Consider the following 25,594-nt stretch of genomic DNA (forward strand, 5'->3'; position numbering starts at 1 on the left):
AGAAGCAGAAAGAAATTCAACGTCTATGCATTTTACAGAAGCTTTTATCCAAAGTGACTTATATTGCAATCAAGGTACACATTTTTTTTTAAAAAATGCCTGCATATTACCTGGTGGGTGCAATTATGTACTGTTTGTGCAATAGGAATGCTTAATTTAAATGGTTAAACATTGATAACTTTTCCTATCGCAACAGGTTTGATCTCTGTGATGCCAAAAGCCACTTGTAATGCCACGTGACGCAGCAACAATGCAGTAATATAATGACTCAACTGCTTTTATAATACTTTCATAGTGCTTTTCTGGCCTTGACAGCTCCAGGTTAGTCTATTTTTGTAGCTGATGAAAATGGACAAAAAACACCATAGAAGTCTTTAAAAAGAGGACAGCACATCTGTGTGGCGTGTCTCAAACAGAAATGAGATTTCATAGCTTTGATGGAGAAAAACATTTCCAGTCAATAAACGACTTAAATATGGTGTGTGCCTCAGACTAAGCATCATATGACTTCAGAAGACTGGAAATAATGAGAATATAGACTACTGTTCAAAAGTTTGTGGTTAGTAAGATTTTTTTTAAAGAAATTAATCAGTAATGATGTTCAGTTTCAAATAAATGCAGTTCTTTTATAAAGCAGCACAAGTGTTTTTAACTTTAATAATAATCAGAGATGTTTCTTCCAATTAAAAAAAAAAAAATTAAATCAGCATATCAGAATGATTTCCAATGGATCATGCGACACTGAAGACTGGAGTAATGGTGCTGAAAATTCAGCTTTGCATCACAAAAATAAGTTACATTTTAAAATATATTTATATAGAAAATGGTTATTTTAAATTGTAATAATATTTGACAATATTACTGATTTTATTGTTTTTTTTAATCAAATAAATGCAGCCATGGTGAGCAGAAGATACTTATTTTAAAAACATTTAAAAATCTTTCAATCACTAAGAGCTACATAAGGTTAAAGCCCGGACAAAACAGCGCTGTGCTTTGGAACGACATGAGGGTGAGTAAATAATGACAGAATATTCATTTTTGGGTGATCTATTCCTTTCATACAGAACCGGAGAAAAATTGTGGGATTTTGATGAGTGGGTGAGAGATGCGAGCGGATACTGGTATTCACCGCACACACTCGGCCTGCATGGCAACAGATGATCAACACAGCTTATATGTGCACGGACACACACACACACACCCATGCATACATACACAAACACACAACACAACGTATGCACACAATTTTACATATCCACTGCGTTTCAGCTGATGCACGGTGCGTGAGAGAGAGACAGTTCAGAGACAAGAGAGCGGCAGCAGAGAGACAGAAGCGGCTCACACCGCATGTGTTAATATTCCACATGAGAGCCACAGATCCAAACATTGTTGTGTAATTTTTTGAAAGTGGCTGTGACATTTGCATAGCCGTCTAGTGGAGGCAGAGACTCGCTTTTCGCACCTGCCAGCAAACGTTTGAAACAGGAAACAGCCGCTAATCTTTTTTGTGGCGATTCCATTTGACAAAACCCCATCAATAGATTTAAATGGATCAACATGTATAGTTTAGTTTGTACTTGAGCACAGACACACACAGTTTATCACTAAGCTAGAAACTAAGCTAGAAAAGCCATTTCTAATCAGCGGTGCCAAGTCCACGGTCCTCCCCTGGGATTGGGCTACTTTAACACTGTTGTTGCCGGGGGTTTTTTAATGCCTAGGTTGAAGCGACACCAATAATGTAATATTTAGCTCCTGAAATGCTCATTTTACAGTAGAAACCCACCAAAAAATATATATTTTACCTTCCCGGAACGCAATTTTTACCATGGAAACTCGAATGGGTTGGTTTTGTTGAGAAAACCTGGCAACCCTGTTTCTAACATAAAAGCACAGCACAACCTAGGTGACACCACATAACATACGTATTATCATAGAGAATTAACTTTTAGAAATGAACTAAATCAATTAATAGTTTGGGGGCAGTAATTATTTAAAAAATAAATATTACCTATATTTTAAAAAGACGCATTAAAGTGATCAAAAGTGACGTTATAAATGATTATAAATAATTTCAAATGCTGTTCTTCTGAACTTTCTATTTATCAGAAAATCCAGAAAAAATATTTACCATGGTTTGAGCAGCAAATCGGCATATTAGAATAATTTCTGAAGGATCATGTGACACTGAAGACTGGAGTAATGATGCTGAAAATTCAGCTTTGATCACAGGAATACATTACATTTTAGCAGATATTCACGTTCGGTTAATTTAAATAGTAATAATATCTCACAATATTACTGTATCAAATATAGCCTTGTGTAATGTGAACTTATCAACCCAGAACATTTATATTGTATAATAAATATGCGTATGTGTGCGTATAAATAAATTCGTTATTATAAAAAATTTAAATATAGAACATTTCAAATAACATTTAAATTAAATTAAACAGATACATGTCTGTTTAATTCAAATTTAAATATTCAAAATTTGAACAACCGAATTCAGACTCCGTTTTGTTCCCACCTGGGCACTTCAAGACCATCGTACGTTCCTACTGTGTAATGACGAAACAGTTTCCTCTTCGCCTTCTCATTGCGGCTCTCTGAAACACACACATACACACACACAGTCCGACTGTTAGCACATGTAGGCGTGTATATCTGTGTAAGTGGAAGTGTGATGTATTCAAATTGTTGTGATTTTGCAAATTCGCTGTGGTTATGAAGATTATGTGAGTAGGCAAATTACCACAGGGAAAAGCTCTTGGGGACATCCTCAAAAAAAGAGAAAAGACCCATAAAGGCTTAAAAAAGAAATGAAAAAATTCACTGCTGTGTTTTAGGATTATGGTGTGTTGACATTTTATTACATATAGCTTCATTTAAGTAGAACAGCAGGGTTAAAACTCCGTTCAGATGGCTTCATCTTGAGAGATTTCGAAGAGAAAAGTTTTAGTCAATATTGTCCAGACTTCAAACCCGAGCGCTTTTGGAGACGCTGTTGAGACTTAAAGGCTCATTTATTTCTGCTTTATCGCAACAAGCACATCTGAGATATTAAAGAGAGTTGAGGTATGATTCGTATGCTGTACCTGTTTGCTGCTCCTGGTTTTGGGGGAGCACCTCTTCTACACAGTCCGCAGGAAACCAGCCTGTGCGGCCCTTCACTGTTCCCTCCCAGAATCCCCCTTCACCTACACTCAACACTGAGAGTGTTTGACAGCTTTAATGAACTTTTAATATTTAAGTTTAACATAAAAAGGCATTCGCAATACACAATAGCAATGCAAGACGGAACTTGATTTTATCATGCAACTTATGTTGACTTGACTTATACAGAATGGCATAAAGAGTCCTCCTGACCTTTGACCTTGTCCCCTTTGCTGATGTTGATCTCACGCTCGCCGTGAGCTGAGTGAGAACGCGTCGCCACAAACACGCGACCCGGAACGGCGCTGTACAGGCGTTTCCTCTGACCTCCTCTATAACAGACACAAAAACACATGGACTGATCAGTGCTGGTACTGGTAACTAAAACTAAACTTATTTAAAAATCTTTTTCTGTAGTCCAAAATAAAGCTGAAATAAAAGAAATAAATATTAGATCAAAAAATTAAGCTTTCATAAACAAACTTATCTGACTTAGTAGCCAAGACAACACTTCTAATTTATGTTTGAAGACATTAAGCACATTTTGCACATTAAGACATTTTGCTGACATACTAAAACATTACTACTAAATTTGGAGAAAATAAAAAACATAAAATAAATATTTCTAAAAGGCTTAACTTCTACTAACACGTCTAAAACTAATATAACATGTATGTGTGTGTGTGTGTGTGTGTGTATATATACCTAATAACTAATAAAAAATTCAAGAACACGTAACTAATTAAAACTTAAAAAAAAAAAAAAAAAAACAGAAATATTGCTTTTGGCAAATAACTGAAATAAATATGAATAAGCTAAACTACTAAAATATCTAAAAACTGAAATAAATATAAATGAAAGAAAAATAGAAATATATAAATAAATAATCAAGACTATACAGAAATATATACATTTAAAAATGTAAACAAAATAGAAACTACTTTTGGCAACTAAATGAAACAAATATGTTCAAGCAAAAGTAAAACAATGAAACTAAAATTAATATAGAAAATAAAATAGAAATATAAAAAATACTAAAAATGACAAAACAACAATCTTAAACTTCTACTACAACTAATAAATAAATATAAATTAAAGCTATACAAAAAATACAAAAAACAACAGTAAAAATTACAAAAACACAAAAACACAAAAAAAAGAAATATTGCATTTGGCAACTAACTGAAATAATGTTTAAGCTAAAGTACCAAACTAAAACTGAAATATATATAAAGGAAAGCTAAAGCTCTAAAACTAATTGTAAAATAGAAAAAAAGTAAAGCTATAGAGAAATATTACAAACTATTTATAAACTAATGAAAATGACAGAAACATAACACATTTATACTTAAAAAAAAAACAGAAATTAGAAATATTGCTTTTGGCAACTAACTGAATTAAATATGTGTAAGCTAATGTATAAAATAATTAAAAGTAAAACTGAAGTAGATATAAAGCTAAACAGAAATATTTAAAAAAAATGAATAAAATGAATAAAAACATAACAAACCTAAAATAAAAAAACTACAATTAAAATTAAAAAATTAATTAAAAACTAAATATAAATATTTACAAAAAAGCAAAAACTGTTAGAACTTAAACAATTACAAAAACAAACAAATGAAAAAATGCAACTGAATAAAAGCTATACATAATACATAAATATATAATATATAATAAATAATTATATAACACTAAAATAACACTGGGACAGACAGAGGAATACAGAATACAATAATGTGAACATGCAGGCAAAAAGTTGTATCATATCCAGAGTAATAAAAAATAGTGTAGGCGGGTGACTTTATGCATTAGTGCCAGTGAATAATGTTGGCTCGGTTTTGTTTAATAGGGTAAGTTTCCAAGGATTTGATGCAGGAATGTGATTGTAATAACTCCTTAGTGTTTGGACCCCATCCATGATTGAACACCGTGAGACCAAACCCTCAAACAAAATCATTATTTCAAGGATGTTACCAAAGTATTCAAGACTGGCTGGACCTAATGTGAAAGCAAAAGTTTAAGAATCCACTTTCTAGACTGAATAAACTTCAGATGTACTATTGTATAGACGACACAGAGTGAATGTTTTAGCTCGATGATTGATTCTTGTACACAGCAGAAAGTGTTTGTTTCTAAGCCACTGAGTAAGAATTAACTCAGTATGGCAGTGGCGCTTTGGCCAGGAGCCGAACAGAGCAAATCACGACGTGCAAAATAGTGAGTCAGAGCTTCTGTAATGTACCATAAGAGAGCAACAGAAATTAACGCTGACAGTTTAACATATAAAAACACCACAGTGAAAGATCTAAACTCATTTACACATGAAATTTGTCCATGTAATCAATGAGATTTCTTTGGTTATCAATAGAAGAGGTCCTAATGTTCACGCACTACTAAAGAGCTAATGTTGAGTGAAACCGTCTCAAACGCTACAAGCTAAAATACAGTATGATGAATCCCAAGACAAAACGTCTAGGTCACATTCTGCCCCAAAAGAAAAAGAAAGAATTAATATTTGGCTTAAATATTATTAAAAAAAAAAAAAAGGAAAGAAAGAAAGAAAGAAAGAAAGAAAGAAAGAAATTTTTAGGACCATTAAAATGGTCATGACATTTACAATTCTCATTACTTTAATGCATCCAGACATTTTAGATTTAAAATTTATTTTTATGAAAAAAATAAATCATAATTTTTTCTGAAATCTCATTCTGATTCTAATTACTATAATAGAACGTTTTTTGTTGTTTTCTTTTTAAATTAAATTAAAGGCAATACAACAGATAATTAAATTAAATGTTAAAGTAAATTTAATTAAATTTAAATTAAATTTAATTAAATATATTTATAGTTGATTAAAAATGAAAACAATTACGATAAAACACTTTTTTATGTGTTTACCTGCATGTCATGTGACTATTAACCAACATCAGAGAACTGCAAATGTGTTGTTAAATGACTGGATTTATTATTGTTAATTTTTGTTTACATTACATAATGTTTGAACATGACATAATGTTTTAATGAATAAAAAAGGCTTAATTTGCTTAAAGAAGTATAGAATTTCTTATATTTTCTTTTGATTCCGGTGTGAAATTTAACCTGACAGGTTGAGATTGTTCATTCAAAAGGACGTTTACCAGCACTGAAATCAAACGACAGTGCAAATTGAAAGAAAACAAATGTAATTACACCCCGAGGCATCCTGGGAAATTCATTTATTAATTCATGATGGCCTAAGGTGATTCTCATTTCCATCGGTTTGAACTTGGCTTAAAAAGCAGCTCGTGGTTGCAGAAGCGGCTCTGGTTTGCTGTGCTTTAGGCCTGCTGAGAGGCTGATGATTGATTTTGCAGCACAGCCTGAACTGTTCTTCCCAGTCAGGAAGATCTGTGCAGTTTGTCATAATTTGCAGTGTGTTCAACACAGAGCGCTGGTAAGTAACTAAACTGGCGGCGCTTCTAACGTTTCCACAATATTGTAGCTTTTCCAGGAATGAGACAAAGAGCTACAATAATAGATAAATAAGTTTACTAGAAAGTCTCGCTCTCTCATGTGAAGCATTACAGTGTCTAATTCATTCATTTAAACAAAGCTGAATAAAATATACAAGAATTATTAGGTTAAAATGAAAATTAGAAATGTTGTTTTGGCAAATAGCTGAAATATACTAAAATTACTAACTGGGAATAAATAAAAGCTAAAACTAAAACTAAATACATTTAAGCAAAAACACTATAAAATTATAATTTTTTAACTGTAATATGACAAAAGCACAAAACAATTAGCAAAATGCAAAAAAATGAAATGAAATTAAAATGCAAAAATATAAAATTAAAGCTAATTAAAACAAAAGTGAATTATTATTCGGAAAATATTTTGTATTTATTACATTATACTATATTTTCTATTCTCTATATTATTTATTTATTTATTCATTCATTCATTCATTCACATTGATTTAATTTTAATTGTTTATTTATTTACTGTTAAAATGTATTTATTTTCAATGTTATTTGTATAATTAAACATAATTATATATTTATTTAACATTTTATTCTAAATACTTTATGTATTTATTTTTTCTATTTTTTATTTTATATTTATTTATTTAATCACATTTTTTTTATTCATTTTCAAAAAATTATTTTTAAATCTTATTTGTAGTATTTATTTATTCACATTTATTTATTTATTTTTAAAATGAATTTATTGTATTTATTAAATGGCATTTGTATAAATAAATATAATTATATATTTATTTGATATATTTATTTAAAATTGTATTTTAAATAATTTATTACTTTTTGTTAGTTTTTTAATTAGTTTTTTTCTAATTGTATTTTTTTAAATCTAAAATCTAATTATTAATTTATTTATGTATTCACATTTATTTAATTCATGTTTATTTATTTATTTTTATTTTTAAAATGTAGTTATTTTACATATCATGTGTATAATTAATTATATATTTATTTAACATTTTATTTTAAATAATTTATTACTTCACATATTTATTTTTTTTCTTTTTTTTAATGTACATATCTTCTATTTTTATTTAATCACATTTATCTAAATCTTATATTTATTTGTATATTTTTAAATGTATTTTTAAGTCTAATTTGTATTATTAATTATTGATTTTCATATATTTAATATTTCCTTTTTTTATTATTTATGTACTTATTTTTTCTATTTTTATTCATTTATTTAGTTAGTTTAGTAAATTGATTTGTTCAGAGGGTTTGTGTAAAGACTGTTGTTTTGACAATGGTCAAAAATGGTCACCAGAGACAGATTTTGGTATCTAAACTCACCCCTGCCTCCCTCGTTGCTTTTGCTGCCTTTCCTCCGTCTCTCCTCCCTCTCTTCCACGAGATGGGGATCGAGTTCGTGCTCCGCGGGGACTACTGGAGCTCCTCAAAGCGAAAGAGGCCCGGCGCTGAGTCTGATTGAAACGAGAGAAAACGAATGATTTGCCGACTGATGTCTGGTCTCGCGTGCTCCCTAGATGCCCTGCGGGAGGTTAACGGCTACCTGAGCAGGTGGCATGCTGGCGGCAGTGGCAGGCAGCACTACGGGATCCATGAGCGTCGTCATCGTGTTCTCGCTCTTGGCGCGGAGCAGCGGGTGAGGATGCTGAAGGCCGGCCATGATGGGTTGACTCAACATACCGTCCATAAAGAGAGGAGCGTATTTGGGAGTTTCCAAAAATGGAACTGATGGGACAAGAATAAGCGATTAGAGAAGAACACAATATATAGAGATAGGCTGTGTTCCAAAACCTAGTGAGCTGCCTTGATGTCTACACAGGCAAATGCCTTCAAAGGAACTTCACAAGCAAGCGATTTGGAAAGACTACATAGGCAGAAAATAATGAAATGTGTGAGAAACACGATTGAGAATTGATTCAAATGGAGCTTGACTTTTTATTTTATGTCAGTTTTAGAACTTAATAATAGTACTTCAACAAACTTTTTAAGTTTTTATTTTTTTTTTTATAAATTTTATATATTTTTTAAATTAGGTTGATATGTTTTTCATCTAATATTATATGTGTGTATATATATATATATATATATATATATACACTACCGTTCAAAAGTTTGGGGTCAGTAAGACTTGTAATAGTCTTTAAAGAATTCTCTTATGCTCATCAAGGCTGCATTTATTTGATTAAAAATATAGAAAAAAAAAACAGAAATATTGCAAAATGTTTTTACAATATAAAATAATGTTTTTTATTTTATTTTATTTTAACATACTTTAAAATAGAATTTATTCCTGTGATGAAAAGCTGAATTTTTATCAGCTGTTACTCCAGTCTTAAGTGTCACATGATCCTTCAGAAATCATTCTAATATGCAGATTTATTATTAGAATGATCAATGTTGGATAATATCAACAGTTGTGCTGCCAAATATTTTTTGGAACCTGTGATTTTTTTTTTCAGGATTCTTTCATGAATAACAAGTTTAAAAAGTACAGTGTTTATTCAAAATATAATTATTTTAGAACAATGTAAATTATTTATTATTAACTTTTAATAAAGTTTTAATTATTAACTTAATACATCCTTGGTGAATAAAAGTATTAATTTCTTAAAAAAAAAAAAAAGAAAAAAAAAGAAACAATAAAAATGTACTGACCCCAAACTTTTGAACGGTAGTGTATATATATATATATATATATATATTTCTTAATTAGGTTGATAAGTTTTTCATGTAATATTATATATATATATATATATATATATATAATATTACATGAAAAACATATCAACCTAATTAATAAAATATATAAAATTTAATAAAAAATAAAAACGTCAATAAGTTTGTTGAAGTACTATTATTAAGTTTTAAAATTGAAAAAAAAAAAAGCCTAAATAAAAATAAATTATATATATAGAACTAATATATACATATAAATTATTTTATTTTATTTTTTTGCTTTATTTCAGTTACCAAATATTAATAAGTTATATGTTAAAACTAGTAGTTTTAGTAACAATAACAATGCTAATGATTCAACACTCTGATAAGTATAAAAATTAAAAATACACAACACAAAAAAATATTGCGTAAAATGGTCAATTAGATTGAATTACTGTTTATTAGTACTTTAATTTTTTAAGCATTTTATTTATTAATTTAACAATTGTATCTACAATTTAATCTAACAGCAATGCATTATGGGTTTTGGCTTCTTTATGAACATTTTTGGCTTCTTTTTGCACATTTTAAACATTAACTTACCAACATCTGCATCGTTGTGATTTTTGATAATTTCTCCAAGTTCAAAATGGCCAGACATTACAGCAACCTGTTAAAAAAAAGCATTGCAATATACTTTGCAACAATGCAATCTTTCACATCTTTCATATTTTCACAATCTTTGCAATTCTAGAAAACATGCACTTTTTAGTACAGTGGTGAAACATCACACATGCACGTATAGTACAATAAGTAATTTTGATTAGAACTATTAAAACATAGATACCTGAAAAGGGGTTTGACCGTGTTTGTTCTTTATCTCCTTACTGGCTCCTCGGTACAGAAGGACCCGGGCGCAGCTCTCCTGATTGGGCAGAGGAGATTCTAATATCAACATTTATTTACCTGAGAAGCAAAATGAACTGAGTTTATGATTAAAAAGACCAAATCTGCCAGTGGGCTCAGAAAAATCTACTTAATTCAAAGGGAAAACAAGTTTTCATTCTCTAATGACAGATATTTGTTCTTGTTTTAAACATAAACTCACTTTATTTTGTTACATTTCTCAGAAAGCAAGGCTTCATGTCTTCATTGCGCACCTCAAGTAAATGTATCGTGATTTAAGGATACTTAAATCCCGATAAAAATACTAAAATACTTCAGAACATATTCATGCAACATTTACTGCCATGGCTTCATCAATTTAAGACTTTTTGCTCTGATTTAAGACCTTTCGAAGGCCTTAACTTGAAGGCTTAACCTGAATAAAGCTGAACAAAACTAAATGAAAATAAATATTAGACAAAAAAAAAAAAACAGAAAATGAAAATGAGAATTTAAGGTAGAACTAAAACTTAAAAATAAACCTAAATGACACAAAAATATTATTAAAAATATATTAATTAAAAATAATAATAATAAATAAAAGAAATAATAAAATTTCTTAAAAATTAAACTAAAACAAAATTAAAATTACATTGATTCAAATGAAAAAATAAAGCTAATTAAATAACTATAATATAAAAATGAATAATAAAATAAGACTGGACTACACCATAAATAAGATAAAACCACCACTGACACATCTGTGTTGACATTTACTGTCAGACGGTTGATTACCTTGTTGTAAAGGGCACATATGTGGAGGGCAGTGTTTCCTGATGCATTCTGGGAAGTGGTGTCTGCCCCGTAGAACAGAAGGTGTTCTAAGTGTTGGGCGAATCCGTGCTGACACGCCTACAGTTGAGGGAACGAAACACCGAGGTTAAAGAAAAAATATGACATCCATTTGTTGAGAAAAAGTCAGAAGAACAAAGAAAAATTAGAGGAACAACCAAAAGAAGGCAGTAAAGTGGGCAGAAGTGCCATATCTTTCTGTTGGAGGGGATTATTCTATTTTTTTGTTGAGACTAAAATTCTGATACATATTTCTGTACTTTTTTACAAATACAAACATTTTAACTGATTATGAATATGTGACCCTGGACCACATAACCAGTCTTAAATAGCATGGGTATATTTGTAACAATAGCCAAAAATACACTGTAATGGTCAAAATTATTGATATTTCTTTTATGCCAAAAATCATTAGGATATTAAGTAAAGATGATGTTCCATGAAGATATTTTGTAAATTTTCTACCGTAAATATATTAAAACTTCATTTTTGATCAGTAATATGCACTGCTAAGAATTTTATTTGGACAACATTAAAGGTGATTTTTTGCAATATTTTGATTTTTCAAATAGTCGTGTCTCGGCCAAATATTGTCCTTTCCTAACAAACCATACATTAATTGAAAGCATTTGCATTCAGCTTTCAGATGACATATAAATCTCAATTTCTAAAAATTGACCCTTATGATTGGTTTTAAAGTCCTGGTCAAATATCCTGTTCTTAATTTATATTTTGAATTACTTTTTATTTTTATGTTATCCACTTTTTTTCGTTTTGTTTTGTTTTGTTTTTGTTTTTCTTTTATCATATTGACCACTTTGCCTCAGTATTATTTTGATTTTACTGAGATGCTATTTAATAAGTTTCTATGTTTTTGTCTATGTATTTATTAATTTTTATTGTTCAAGTTACACTAAATAAAAACATTTTTATTTTATCCATTTTCATTGAAATTTTAGTTGTTGGTGGGGTTTTCCCCCCTCATTTTCATTATTAAAATTTATTTTATTTTATTTTATTTACCACTCTGCCCCAGTATTATTTTAGTATCACTGCGATGCTATTATAGTTTTTATTTTTATTTGGAATTATTATTATATTATTATATTATTTTATATCATTATTTTATATAATTTTACTATATATATTTTAGATATTTTTAAAATTATATATTATTTTATATTATTTTAAATTAACTTTTAGTTGAAGTCTGAGCCATTTGTTTCACTTATATTAGTTTTTGTTTTATTATATTTTATTATTTTAGTATCATTGAGATATAATATCTTTATTTTTATTTAATCAATTTTCATTAAAAAGTTTTTACATTTTTAATAAGTCTTTTTAATACATTTTTAATTTATCTGTGTAATATTTATTTTTATTTCTTAAATAAAAATGAAAGGAAAATGAGAAATGTTGCCCTTTTTTCTGTTAACATTTATTTTAGGCAACAAAAAAAGTTACTTGTTGGTTTTAGTTTCAGCTTTGGTTAACTACAGTAATCCTGCTCTGCTCTCTAGATATTCGGTACTGGTCATAAAAAAAGAGTTTGAACTTTTTAAGTTTAACTTAATTTTATTTAATTTCTCCTGATTGTTCTGCCAATAGGCCGGAAGCACACAATTAAATCTCTGACTTAACTTGGGAGATAAATATGCAAAATCATTGCTGTGGGAGTCGTACCATGGTTGTGTGTGGGGAACTGGCAGGTACTGAAGGTGGTTGTGAATGGGGAAAATCAATATATTAAAATATTTTTGTACACAAACAGCTTAGAAAGGAAAGAGAAAAGAGCAGAGAATTAAAAAGAGACACGTCTGTTTAAAATCAGGCAACGGACAGACAGCAGAAGACGATGAATGAAATGAGAGATGAGAGATGGGTACCTGTGAACTCCAACCTCTCCAAACGCCTCTTCATGTCTGATCTATGGAGAGAGAGAGAGACAGACAGCGGAGGACTATGGACAGTGTCTGCTGGATGAGTCAACAGCACCTAGACGCCGTTCTTCATTTGTTGAAGACATTTATGTACTGTACTGCGATTGGGCTCTAGGATTCATGCCGTTTCAGACTCAGTCCGCCCACAGTGGGTTTGCTGACCCGCCGGTGTGCGTCGCACAGAAACACATGAGTCTTATGACGTCGGTGGTGAGGCGGAGTGGTTATATCCCAGTGCTGATGTGCTGGAAGGTCTCTATCCATGCGCTATCACTGCTGTGCCTTAAAGCAAAGCTCTTAACTGCAGGTTGCTCCAGGGGGACATGAACTGTGATAAGTGCACTGGATAAAAACAGCTGCTTAATCACAGCTTCTGCTTCAGGATTTTACATGAGGCAATATGTACAACCTGACACAACAATCCTGAATTTTATAGTTATTGGCAATTGAAGTGTTATTTCAGTCTTTTTTTTATATATATATTATTTAAGTTTTAGTCATTTTATTGCATGCTATATACGTTTAATATATATATATATATTTTAACTTTCTGCTTTAGTTTTAGTAACTTTAGTACTTAATTTATATGATTGAAGTTTTAGTCATTTTATTATATGCTATTGACATTTTTATCAGTTCTTTTAATATGTATGTTTCTGCACAACTTTAATTTTTTTTTTAATTTCCACTTTAGTTGTAGTAAGTTTTAGTACTTAATTTATATAATTGAAGTTTTAGCAATTTTATTATATGCTATTGACATTTTTATCAGTTTTTTTAAATATATATTTCTGCAAAGCTTTAATTATTATTTTTTTTATTTCCGCTTTAGTTTTAGTAATTTTAGTTCTTAATTTATATTATTGAAGTTTAAGTAATTTTACTATGTTTTTTTTTTATTTTAGGTTTAGTTTTAGTCATTTTTGTTTTAATTTATATATTTTTATTATTCACACTGTAGTCATTGTTATTATGTGCTATTAGCACTTTTATCCTTTTTTAAATACATTTATATAACCTTAATTATTTTTATTTCAGCTTTTAGTAATTTTAGTAATTATTTATTTCAAATGAAATCACATGAAATCAAAATGTACTAATAAAGCACTTTCAAAAATGTACCAAAGTGCTATATCTAGCACTTTCATAAATTTGATTTCAGCTTTAATTGGAGTAATGTTAATACTAATTTATTTCAAATCACATGAAATCAAAATAAAGCACTTTCTAAACCACTTTAAAAACACAGTATGTACCAAAGTGCTGTACAATTTAAAAAATAAGCAAATAAATGCATATATTTATTCTAAAATAAACTGATAAATGATAACACAAATTATATTACTGACGTTTTAGTATTTTTATGCTATTTGTGCTATTATAGTTTTATCCATTTTTGTAAAATATTTCTGTAAAGCTCTATTTTTTATTTCAGCTTTAGTTTGACCTAATTATATATATTATTTACACTTTATTAATTTAATTTTGTGCTATTATCCTTTTTAAATATATCTACACAGCTTAAATTAATTTTATTTCAGCTCTTTTAATACTTAGTCATTTTAGTACTTATGTATTTCAAATAAATCACACGGAATTAAAATGTATTTATAAAGCACTTAAAAAAAAACACGGTATGTACCAAAGTGTTGTACAATAATAATAAAAAAACAATATATAATAAATATATATATATATATATATATAATTTAAGTTTTAGTAATTTTATCATATGATATTATAATTTTTATATACATTTCTTCAAAGCATTTTTATTTTAAGTAATTTTATTTTAATTTATATTAGTAAAGTTTTAGCAATTTTATTATGTGCTATTATAGTTTTTATCCATAAAATGTTTCTGTATAGCTTTAATTTTTTTTATTTTAGGTTTAATTGTAGTATTTTTTTACTTAATGTTTAGTCATTTTATTATGTGCTATTATCATTTTGATTCTTTTTAAAATATATCTATACAGCTTAAATTAATTTTATTTCAGCTTTCAGTAGATTTAGTACTTATTTATTTCTAATTAAATCACATGAAATTAAAATGTATTTATAAAGTACTTTATAAAAAAACTATGTACCAAAGTGCTGTACAATTTCAAAACTACGTAAATAAAAATATGTATATTTATTGTAAAATAAACTGATAAATTATTGCATAAATAAATAATAGAAAAAATGAATAAATATGAAAAATAAAAAATAATTTCAGTTAATTTCCAAATGTTCTCATTTCTAATTTTCTCTGAAGATTATCATCTGATATTTATTGCTTATTTTATTCTGGCTTTGTTTAATTTATTTTTTAATAGTTTTAGAAAACAACAAATCTATTTAATAGTTTTAGTAAACAACAACAACTCACAACAGTATAACTATTTTTATACTGTAGTGAGTTTATTGTAAATACAGTGCAGTTTGATCAGATGCATGCTGACAACAAAATATAGTAAGAAGCACATCTCCATTTTTAACAGCTGAAGCTAATTAACTTCATATATGTGTAGTTGCATTTTACTGTTTGCATTTAGCATTGCAACCCATTATTAGGGTGCTACTACTTAAACAGCTTTTTTTATTTTGCTATGTAATGAGGTTAAAAATCCCAATATCTGACATTTGATAATTGTGCAAAAACATCTTCAACAGAGGATGAACAGAGTCTAGCTGCTTACGATTACAGACACAGTGATGACCAGGATGAAACATGCACAAATATGCACAGGTGTTTAGAAACAAGAAGGTGAAGATCATGAGAGACTGGCATGTTATTTAAATCAAATTTGAATTTTTAAAAATTCAAACAATTAAAGAACTCCACATTTGAATGCTCAAGTCTATTTCTAGTTGTCTAATGTTGCAAAACACACACTTTTTATTATACATATTGTGGGCCACACAGTGAAACGTAAAAAGAACCAAAAAAGAGAGAGAACGGTGTGAATATAAACAAAAAAACACTGAAACAGACACATGCATACACACAGGCTTTGACATACAGTGTCTTGTGTTTAAGACAGTAGACACACCTGGTGTGACTCGTCCCAGCCGTTCTCGTCTCTGACGCCCAGTCGCGCTCTGTAGTACAGCAGAGTCTCACAGCAGGACGTTTCGCCCCCTGTCAGCACCGAGTGGTACAGCGGCGTCAGTCCACAGCGGTCTCGATAATCTGGAGAAGCTCCCAAAGACAGCAGCGCCTGTAAGAGGGAATGAAATGAAGAGTTATGCTTGTTAAGATTTACAAACCAACACCATTAAAGATGCACTAATCAATATTTTGCAGTTGTCACCATCAAATTCAACTTTATATGAAACATTATGGAGATAAACTGATTTATAGCATTTAGCTGCTCATGATCAAGATGAACTGCATGTGTTTGTACCATCAGCGCGGGCTGGTTGTGAGCTCTGACTGCTTTATGGAGGGGTGTGAGTCCGTCTCTGGATCTGAAATCCACATGAGCCCCGTTCAGCACCAGAACACGAATCCCTTCCACGCTCAGACTCCCCTGAACCGCCAGAGTCAGAGGAGTCTCTGTGAAACAGATGAAAACAGATACTGACATTACAGCTAATGAAGAACAGATTCATTTAAGAGATGCAGGCAACACACTAAATGATAAAATGGTACACACACTCAGTTTTCATTTAGAAGTTGCTAATACATTTCACAATTACGACAGCTTGTAAAGCATTGAATTCAGAGTGAAATTTTAAGTCAGAAAAACTGAAATAGTACTTTCTTCTAAAACAAACTCTAATAATCTTGGTTTTATTTAAAATTATTTATTTATGTAAAAATTTTTATAGTGCAGCACCATTACACAAATAAAATAAATAAAATAAAATAAAATAAAATAAAATAATGGTTTTAAGCTTAGTTTTACATATTTTTTGTACAATATAAAATCACTTTATTTTATTACTTAATTTAGTTTTAGTTATTTTAGTGTTTTAACTTTTTTTTTTCTGTTAACATATTTTTTTCAAAGGTAAATTTCTTTTTATTTTACCTTAAAATAAAATAAAATAAAATAAAATAAAATAAATAAAATTTTAAATATTACTATGTAGTTTTAGTTATTTTAGTATTTTTACTATATTTTTATATTATATTTCTGCTAACATTTATTTTATTTCAAAGGTAACATTTTATTTATTTTACCTTAAAATAAAATAAAATAAAATAAAATGTGTCTAGTTTTAGTTTAGTTTAATATAATTTTGCACAATATAAAACATATAATAGTAGCAATAAAAATACATTCATATATATATATAGTGCATTAAGAGGCAGAAAACCAGTTAGAGCTTGTTGAGAATCCTCATCTAAACATTTAATTTTCACTAATTTTAAGTTATTGAAAAGACTACATTTTCATGCAGAAATTGATATAACAACATCAAGCTAATAAAAACTGTAATTATAACATAATCAAAACAATGAACTTACTGGAGCTAAATAATGACTGACAGCTGCTTTGAATTGAAGTTGTTTCATAATTGATGAATTTTGCAACATCAACACTGTTACTGAACTGAAGTGAATCAACAATGAACTGAACTGAGCTGAACTAAATTTAGAAAGTCTGTAAAAATATATACCATGTTAATATGAAAAAAAAATCTGCATTGATTTCCTCACAGGTGTTTTATCCATATTTGAATTATGCAATAATTTGGTCATTTTCTGCCAGGACGTCATCAATTCTTCTGCTGATTTTTGTCTTACAGTCTAGTGTCCGGCTCACTAAATACACAGTTCATGTTCATGAAGTTGGCATTCATACCCAAATGGTTAACTAAGGTTGCAACCACAAATATGAAAGGATCCTCTCGATTACAGCTGAACAATGAGCTGCAGTGATATTGTGATGACATCATAGTGCCTGTGAGCAAAATACTGAACGTCACACCAAATAAAAGCACCCTATAAATGAAAAAGCACAAGAGACCACAAGAACAGACTCATCATGAATACAACAGGCTTTGAGTCGAAAGGTCAATGAAATGAGAGGATTCTGACAAGGAAATGTTGGCAACGCAATGACGCTCATCAGAACTGAAAATGTCAAAGGTTTAAACATATTCTTCATTTAGTCTACATTTATATTGTAACTAGATTAAAAAACAGATCTAGTGTTATTTTATTATCACTAATATACTATTACAGTTTTTGTAAATATTTTGAATTAAATTTTATTTTTATATTTTGTTCATTTAAATTTCTGTTAAAGTTTTAGTAATTTTGTTGTATGTTTTGTCATTTTTGTTGTTATTATTTAATTTTTTTTAATATATATATATAAACAAAACGACAACAACAATAAAAATGACAAAAACAAACAACAAAATTACTAAATTAAATATATTTTTTTGTATGCTTTGTCATTTTTGTCTTCATTATTTTTTTATTTTTAACATATATATATATATATATATATATATATATATATATATATAAACAAAAAATAACAACAATAAAAATGACAAAAAAACAAACAAAAAAATTACTAAATTACATATTCTATATTTTCTGCTCATTTCAATTTTAGTTAAAGTTTCAGTAATTTTGTTGTATGTTTTGTCATTTTTATCATTGTTATTTTTGTTATATATATATATATATATATATATATATATATATATATATACATAAAATAAAAAAATGTAAATTAAAGTGAAAACAAAAAATCTAAAAAATAAAATCTAAATTTTTTTCCTTTTAATTTTATTTATTAATTTATTATTACTTTTGTTTATTTCATTTTAATTATTTTAGTATTTAGTATTTAAGTTTTTGAAATTAAATATGTTTTTTGGTCACTATTTTATGTTAATGTTTATTTTATTTCAAGTAGCAAAAATGTTTTATGGTTTTAGTATTAGCTTAGGCTTACACTGAATGCCAAAATAAAATGATTGCACTTTTTCACCCAGGCATACTTGGAAGTTATTAAAGAACTACTATAAAACTTTTGAAGAATCAGCTTTCTACAAGCTGCAATTACGTTTGTCTAGGCATAAAGTACTATTTAGAGACTCCCAAAGATCTGGAGATTCTTGACTGACTCTTCACATATTTGTCCATGAATCTCACCTCCGCTCTCAGTGTCATGGTAGTTGGGGTCCAGTCCTTTCTCCAGAGCTTTACTCAACTTCTCCACCGCTCCGGCATGAACATAATCCAGGAACTTCTTCAGATTGGCCTGTAGAGGGAGACACACACAGACACTTCACCTCCTTCCTGTACAACACATCCAACTTTCTACAAAAGGCAGTTTCTACATTTAAATACGATCTGTTTTGGTAGCTATATATTTTTTTTGTTTGTTTGTTTTGTATTTACCTTGGTGTGCAGCTTTGCTAGTTGTTTCTCATCCAAGTTTGTCTGTTTGTACACCCGTGTCTTATATCTGAACTGTAAGTTAAAGACACCAGGAAAAGAGGAAGAACTGGTCAAAGCTTTGCCAGGTTACAAGTTCTGAGAAACAAGAAAAATGAGAAGTTTAATACAGAAGATGGGACTGTATGATTCAAACTGCAGAACAGAAATGCACCACATCCGGAGACTTTAAAATTGGCTAAAGCACTGTGAAAACTCTGAAGCCACATGTATAAAATAAAATAAAATAAAATAAAATAAAATAATAAAAATTGTTTAACTTCTTTCTAATACATCTTAAGTAAACTGATAAATAGTAATTAACAACATAAATGCCAGACTTGGGGAAAGTTGTCACATGTGTTTTATACTGTATGTGGTTTTTATGTTTTATAATCATTAACTCTACATGTATTAAATATTTTCTGACAGCCAAAACAATGGTTTCATAGTTTAGTTCAGTGATTTTTATTTTATAAATATTTTAATGTTTAAATTGTGCTGTAATGCCATTAAAAACCCGTAATAAATTACTCTTATTTTTATTTCATTTATTTGACATCAAACAAATCACTACAAAATAACTTAAAAATAAAATATTAATTATAAATAATAACAATAATAATATAATCCGTTTTAAATTATTTTATTTATATTTATTTGACATAGTAACCAAAGAAATACTATACAAATTAAATATTATGAATTATAATTACTAGAATTCTAATTTTATTTAAATTAATCTGACACAATAACAAAAAACATCAAACTGCAACTAAAAATAAATATTATTAATATTATTAATTATTATTAGTAATAATATTACAATGCATTTTTGTGATGATGATTTTGAATAAACAAAAACAAAAATGAAAAATATTATAAATAATAATAATAAATAATAAAATTCATTTTAATAACTTTCTTTCTATTTATTTGACAATAATTATTTTTTAAAAACTACAAGAAAATATAAATATGATATAAATATTTATAATAATTATTTTATTTCTATGTATTTGACACAATAATTATTTTAAAAAACGACAATATTTATAATAATTTTATTTCTAGTTATTTGAATAAACAATAAAAAACTACACTACAAATATACAAACAAAAGTATTAATTATGAATTATAACAATAATAATAAAATCAAATGTAAATTATTTTATTACTTACTAAAACAAATTACACCACAAATACAATAAAATATAAATTAATTTTTATAACAATGACATTGTTATTTGTTATTTTACTTAATTAACATTATTTATTTAATTTATTTATTTATTTTTTATTATTTAATTTAATGCATTAAATAATATTAACTAGAAATCAGAAATACATTTGTTACAGTATTTACTAATCTTTGTTAAAATAAGTTAAAAATGTTGTTAAAAAAGTTATTAATTTATTATTAAATGTTAGAATTAACATAAACTAAGATTAATAAATGCTTTAGAAGCATTTTATTGATAAATCATGTTAACTAATATTAACAAATGTAATCTTATTATGAACGATTCTTCTCAGCTGATATTAAACAAAGCAGGTTCCTACTGTGACAACTTGCCCCTATGGGCTCAACAAGTGTTAAATGACCTGTATAATTTTTTTATAGGTCAACAATGGTGGGAATGTTCAAGCTTTTTTTAGGAGCATTCTAGGTGATGTTGTAGTGTTTGTAAGTCTGTGATCTAATATGAGCACCTCCAGGTAGGGCACTCCCTTCTCCAGGGACTGGGCGAACTCTCGAAGCAAGCGTTCCTCCTCCAGGAACTTGGCATCTCGTCCGTCTCCAGCTGGCTGGAAGAGGCCGTAATTGTAAACGTCCCACAACGACTCGCTGAGAGAACAAATAATCTGCTGCTTCGCGCTCCAAACGCTTGAATCGGGATCAAACCGCAAACACTTCTACAGACGGAGAGAGAGAAAACAGGTTCGTGAGAACAACAGATTGAACTGGATTTAAAGTTCAAAACTACTTTCAGCTTTATTGACGCATCTGTGATGTGCCCGTCGTTCACCACAGAACTTAATTTTGACTCATAACTCATACTGAAGTCCTGTTTGCAGTAATGTTTTTAATAATGGATGTCTACTGGAAAGACATTCTGAAGGTTTACAAGCAGAGTGTGCAACCTGTATATCTGCATAGAAGTTTTTCATTGTAAATGCATTGAAAAAAACAACATTTTCATTACTTGAAACAAAATAAAAAACGTATTTCATTTTAGCTAATTACCTAAACACATTAAAACTAATTAAAAAGCTGTAAAAATTGACAAGATTAAAAAATAATAATGAAACTGACAAACAACAAAATTACTAAAACTTTAAAATTAAAGTAAAAACACAAAGAAAATTCAAAATATTAACAAAAACTATAATAGAACATCAACGTTACTATAACAAATATACTATAATAAATACTATAATAAATATCTATTATTATTATTAATAATATCATTGAATATTAAATATTATAATAATTAACATTATTAAAAACCCATTACTGTAAACATACTTGCAATAATTTGTGGTGAACAACTTGTCATGTATTATAAATAATAAATATTATAATAATATTATTAAAATGCCAATAAACTCCCTTACTGTAAACAATATTTGCAATATGTTGCAATAAGTTTCTGTGGTGAACAATAAATTGTTATTAAATATTATTAAAATTACACTGAATCCCATTACCGTAAAAACAAAAAAAAAACTACAAAAATATTATAATAACAAAATCTATTTTAAATTAATTTATTTTTATTTGTTTAATGCAACAATTATTAAAAAGGCTACAAAAATAAAATAGAAATTATGAATATTTATAATAATAATTGCTTTGCATTTCTGACAAAACAACAAAAAACTTTTTAAATTAAAGTGAAAACAGAACAAATTCTGTAATACAAGAAAACAAAATATTCAGAATATTAACATAAACTATAATAGAATATCAATGCTACTATAATAAATCTTAATTAAAATCAAAATAATACAATAAATATTTATATTATTGAATATTAAATATTATAATAATTAATATTATTAAAATGCCACTGAAACCTATTACTGTAACCATATTTGCAATAATTTTACGTAGTGAACATGTTATGTATTACAAACAATAAATACCCCCTTATTAATATTAAAAGAACTCCCTTGCTGTAAACAATAGTTGCAATATGTTGCAATTATTTTTAACAACATAAATTATAAACATTATGTATATTAAACATTATAATAATTAATATTATTAAAATGACACAGAAACCCATTACTGTAAACATTGCAATACATTGCAATTATTTTCTGTGTTAAACAACAACATGCATTGCACATATAAATATATAAAACAATAATTACTAAAATTACACTGAAATCCATTACTGTAAACATATCTGCAGTATGTTGCAATCATTTTCTGTGATAAACTACATGTCAAACACTATACTGAAGCTGAAACATTTAGTATTTTTAAAATATTAATGACACCTGTTGAATATTATTTTTGTGTTGTTTGCACTAGAACGTAATCAATCTTTTACAAGCCCTTTCAAAAACAGTCCTTTGACATGGTGTAAACCATAAACCATCCTGCATATTAAAATGCAACAGCAAAACTTTAGTAATGAGTAGCTTTATCTGGGGATTGTTAATGTGCCGCAATTGAGCGTGTTAAAGTGAGCTGCTAATTGAGTCAAGAGTTGAGATGATTTTAGATGAGAGTGATTTTGACATTAAATCAGGTCAGAGCTCCCACACAAACCACCAGAGGAAACTCCAGCTCTGTGTGTGTGTGTGTGTGTGTTTATTTAAAATTTCCCTAGAATAGTTTGACACATACACACACACTAATACACAAACGCAGTAAATATTCCTTCATTAAGGATTCCCATGTTCCCCTTTTCTCCCCTTGAATTAATTTATTTTTTAATTTTCTTCTAATGTCTTGATCCCTCCCACGATAACCTTGGGAGAAGCTTTCAAAAACTCATTAGAAACATTTACTGTTGTACAGTGCACACTGTGTGTGTTTGGGAATGGTTTGTGAACATCAGATCTTACAAAAGCATTGTTTGCATTCATATTGAGATATTTGACTTTCAAACATTAATTTTTATTCATTATTTATTTTTATTTCATTTATTTAAACAGCTAACAAATTTAAAATTACTACAAAATAAATTAAAAATAAAATATTTATTATAAATAATAATAATAATAATACAATCAGTTTATTTTATTTCTATTTATTTTACATAATAATAACAAAAACTACCACAAAAATAAAATATTATGAATTATTAATAATAACAGAATTATATTATTTATAATAATTTGACAAAACACATCAAACTGCAACTAAAAAAAATATTAAATTATTAATATTAATAATAACATTAAAATCCATTTTAAATGATGACTTTCACAGCAAACAAATCACTACAAAATAATAATTAGAAATAAGAAAAATAATAATAGAATAGGTTTTCAATTATTCTATTTCTATTTTTTAAATAATACCAAAAAACTACTACAAAAATATAAATCAATTTCAAATTGTATTTATATTAATTTGACAACAACAAAAAACAACTGCAACTAAAAATAAATATTAATTATTAATACTACTAATAATATTAATTTTAAATTATTATTTTATTTCCATTTATTCTAACAAACAATAAAAACAAAAACAAATTACACTACAAAAATATTAATTATGAATAATAATAATTACAAAAAATATGTAATCAATTTTAAACTATTGTATTTCTATGTATTTGACAATACTGTAAAAATCACACTACAAATACAATAACATAATATATATATTATGTATATTTATTATGTATTATGAATATTTATAACAATAATATCATTATAGTGCCATATTACTGTTATTTATAGATGCTAAATTAATATTGGTAAACACAAATATCTGTAACATATCTGTGGATGCAAAATTAAAGAAGTGATTGAGTAGAGAATGTGTCAAAATGACAATCAGCCAGTCTGTAGTACAGATTGATGTGTGAATGTGTGTGAACATAAACGCACAAACCGTTTGTTTGATGTCAGGTATGCCGACGCGGAACATAATCACAGCGAGGTGCGAGTCTTCCATAGGCGTGACCGTGGTCATGCTGCGCTCCATGAGACGCCGCCGGGCCTGCTGATTGGTCAAAACGGGGTGATACAGCGGCTGATTGGTTGTCTGATGATAAAGAGTCGGCTGGCTGGGCAAATGCGGGATTCCTCTTTGGGCGGAGTTAACAGGCCTGGGCTGTCTCTCTCCTCTCTGCCATCCAATCACAACGGCCGCCGGTTTGGATCCGTCCGTCTTGCGTCCGGCCCGGTTCTGGTGTTCCTTGTCTCCCATATCAATCATCCCATTTTGTTTCAATCTCTTCAATCGCTCCTCCTCGTCCTCCTCATCTTCGCCCTCTTTGTCTTCAGCGCTGCCAAAAAAACGCTTGGTGTTTCCCAGCATCCTCTGCTGCACTGTGTCAGCAAGAAGTGTTGCTGTCATGGCACTGAGTCATGCTGCTTATCGGTGTCCACCTTAATGTTAGACAAACTGAAGAAGACAAGAAACATGAAATAATCAGTGATGTGTTTCATTTCACTGGTATTAAAATAAATTCCAGTTCTATAAACTGCCACACTTATAGAATCCAGAAAATCTTTAGACCAGTAAGAAACCACTCAGAACACCCTAGCAACGCACTAACAGCAACTCCAAACACCCTGACAACACACTAACCATACAAACACCCTAGCAACGCATTAACAACCACTCAAACCCACTAACAATGCACTAACTACTCAGTCACCCTAAAACACCCTAACAATGACTCAGAACACCCTAGCAACACACTAACATCCACTCAACACCCTAGAAAAGCACTAACAACTTAAACACCCTAGCAATGCACTAACAACCACTCAACACCCTAAAAACGCACTAACAACTTAAACACCCTAGCAACGCACCAACAACCACTCAACACCCTAAAAACGCACTAACAACTTAAACACCCTAGCAACGCACTAACAACCACTCAACACCCTAAAAACACACTAACAACTTAAACACCCTAGCAACGCACTAACAACCACTCAAACACTCCAGCAATGCATTAACAACCACTCAAACCCCCTAACAATGCAGTAACTACTCAATCCT

At 28.7% G+C, this 25,594-nt stretch overlaps 1 protein-coding gene across 1 annotated transcript in view; it reads right to left on the reverse strand.

Moving 5' to 3' along the window:
- LOC127180857 (SH3 and multiple ankyrin repeat domains protein 1) overlaps positions 1–25,594 on the reverse strand; it is a 62,118-nt gene that overhangs the window by 26,479 nt on the left and 10,045 nt on the right. Inside the window, exons 2-15 of the mRNA XM_051135180.1 lie at positions 24,470–24,985; positions 21,100–21,303; positions 19,350–19,421; positions 19,101–19,209; positions 16,384–16,535; positions 16,030–16,197; positions 10,992–11,108; positions 10,159–10,236; positions 9,915–9,981; positions 8,197–8,378; positions 7,977–8,107; positions 3,373–3,491; positions 3,102–3,215; positions 2,534–2,612 (exon numbers count right to left, since the gene is read on the reverse strand). Coding sequence (XP_050991137.1) covers positions 2,534–2,612; positions 3,102–3,215; positions 3,373–3,491; positions 7,977–8,107; positions 8,197–8,378; positions 9,915–9,981; positions 10,159–10,236; positions 10,992–11,108; positions 16,030–16,197; positions 16,384–16,535; positions 19,101–19,209; positions 19,350–19,421; positions 21,100–21,303; positions 24,470–24,937 — 2,060 coding nt within the window. The 5' untranslated portion in view covers positions 24,938–24,985. The remainder of the gene's footprint in view (positions 1–2,533; positions 2,613–3,101; positions 3,216–3,372; positions 3,492–7,976; positions 8,108–8,196; positions 8,379–9,914; positions 9,982–10,158; positions 10,237–10,991; positions 11,109–16,029; positions 16,198–16,383; positions 16,536–19,100; positions 19,210–19,349; positions 19,422–21,099; positions 21,304–24,469; positions 24,986–25,594) is intronic.

Source organism: Labeo rohita, chromosome 18 (assembly GCF_022985175.1).
Source record: "Labeo rohita strain BAU-BD-2019 chromosome 18, IGBB_LRoh.1.0, whole genome shotgun sequence".
NCBI lineage: Eukaryota > Metazoa > Chordata > Actinopteri > Cypriniformes > Cyprinidae > Labeo > Labeo rohita.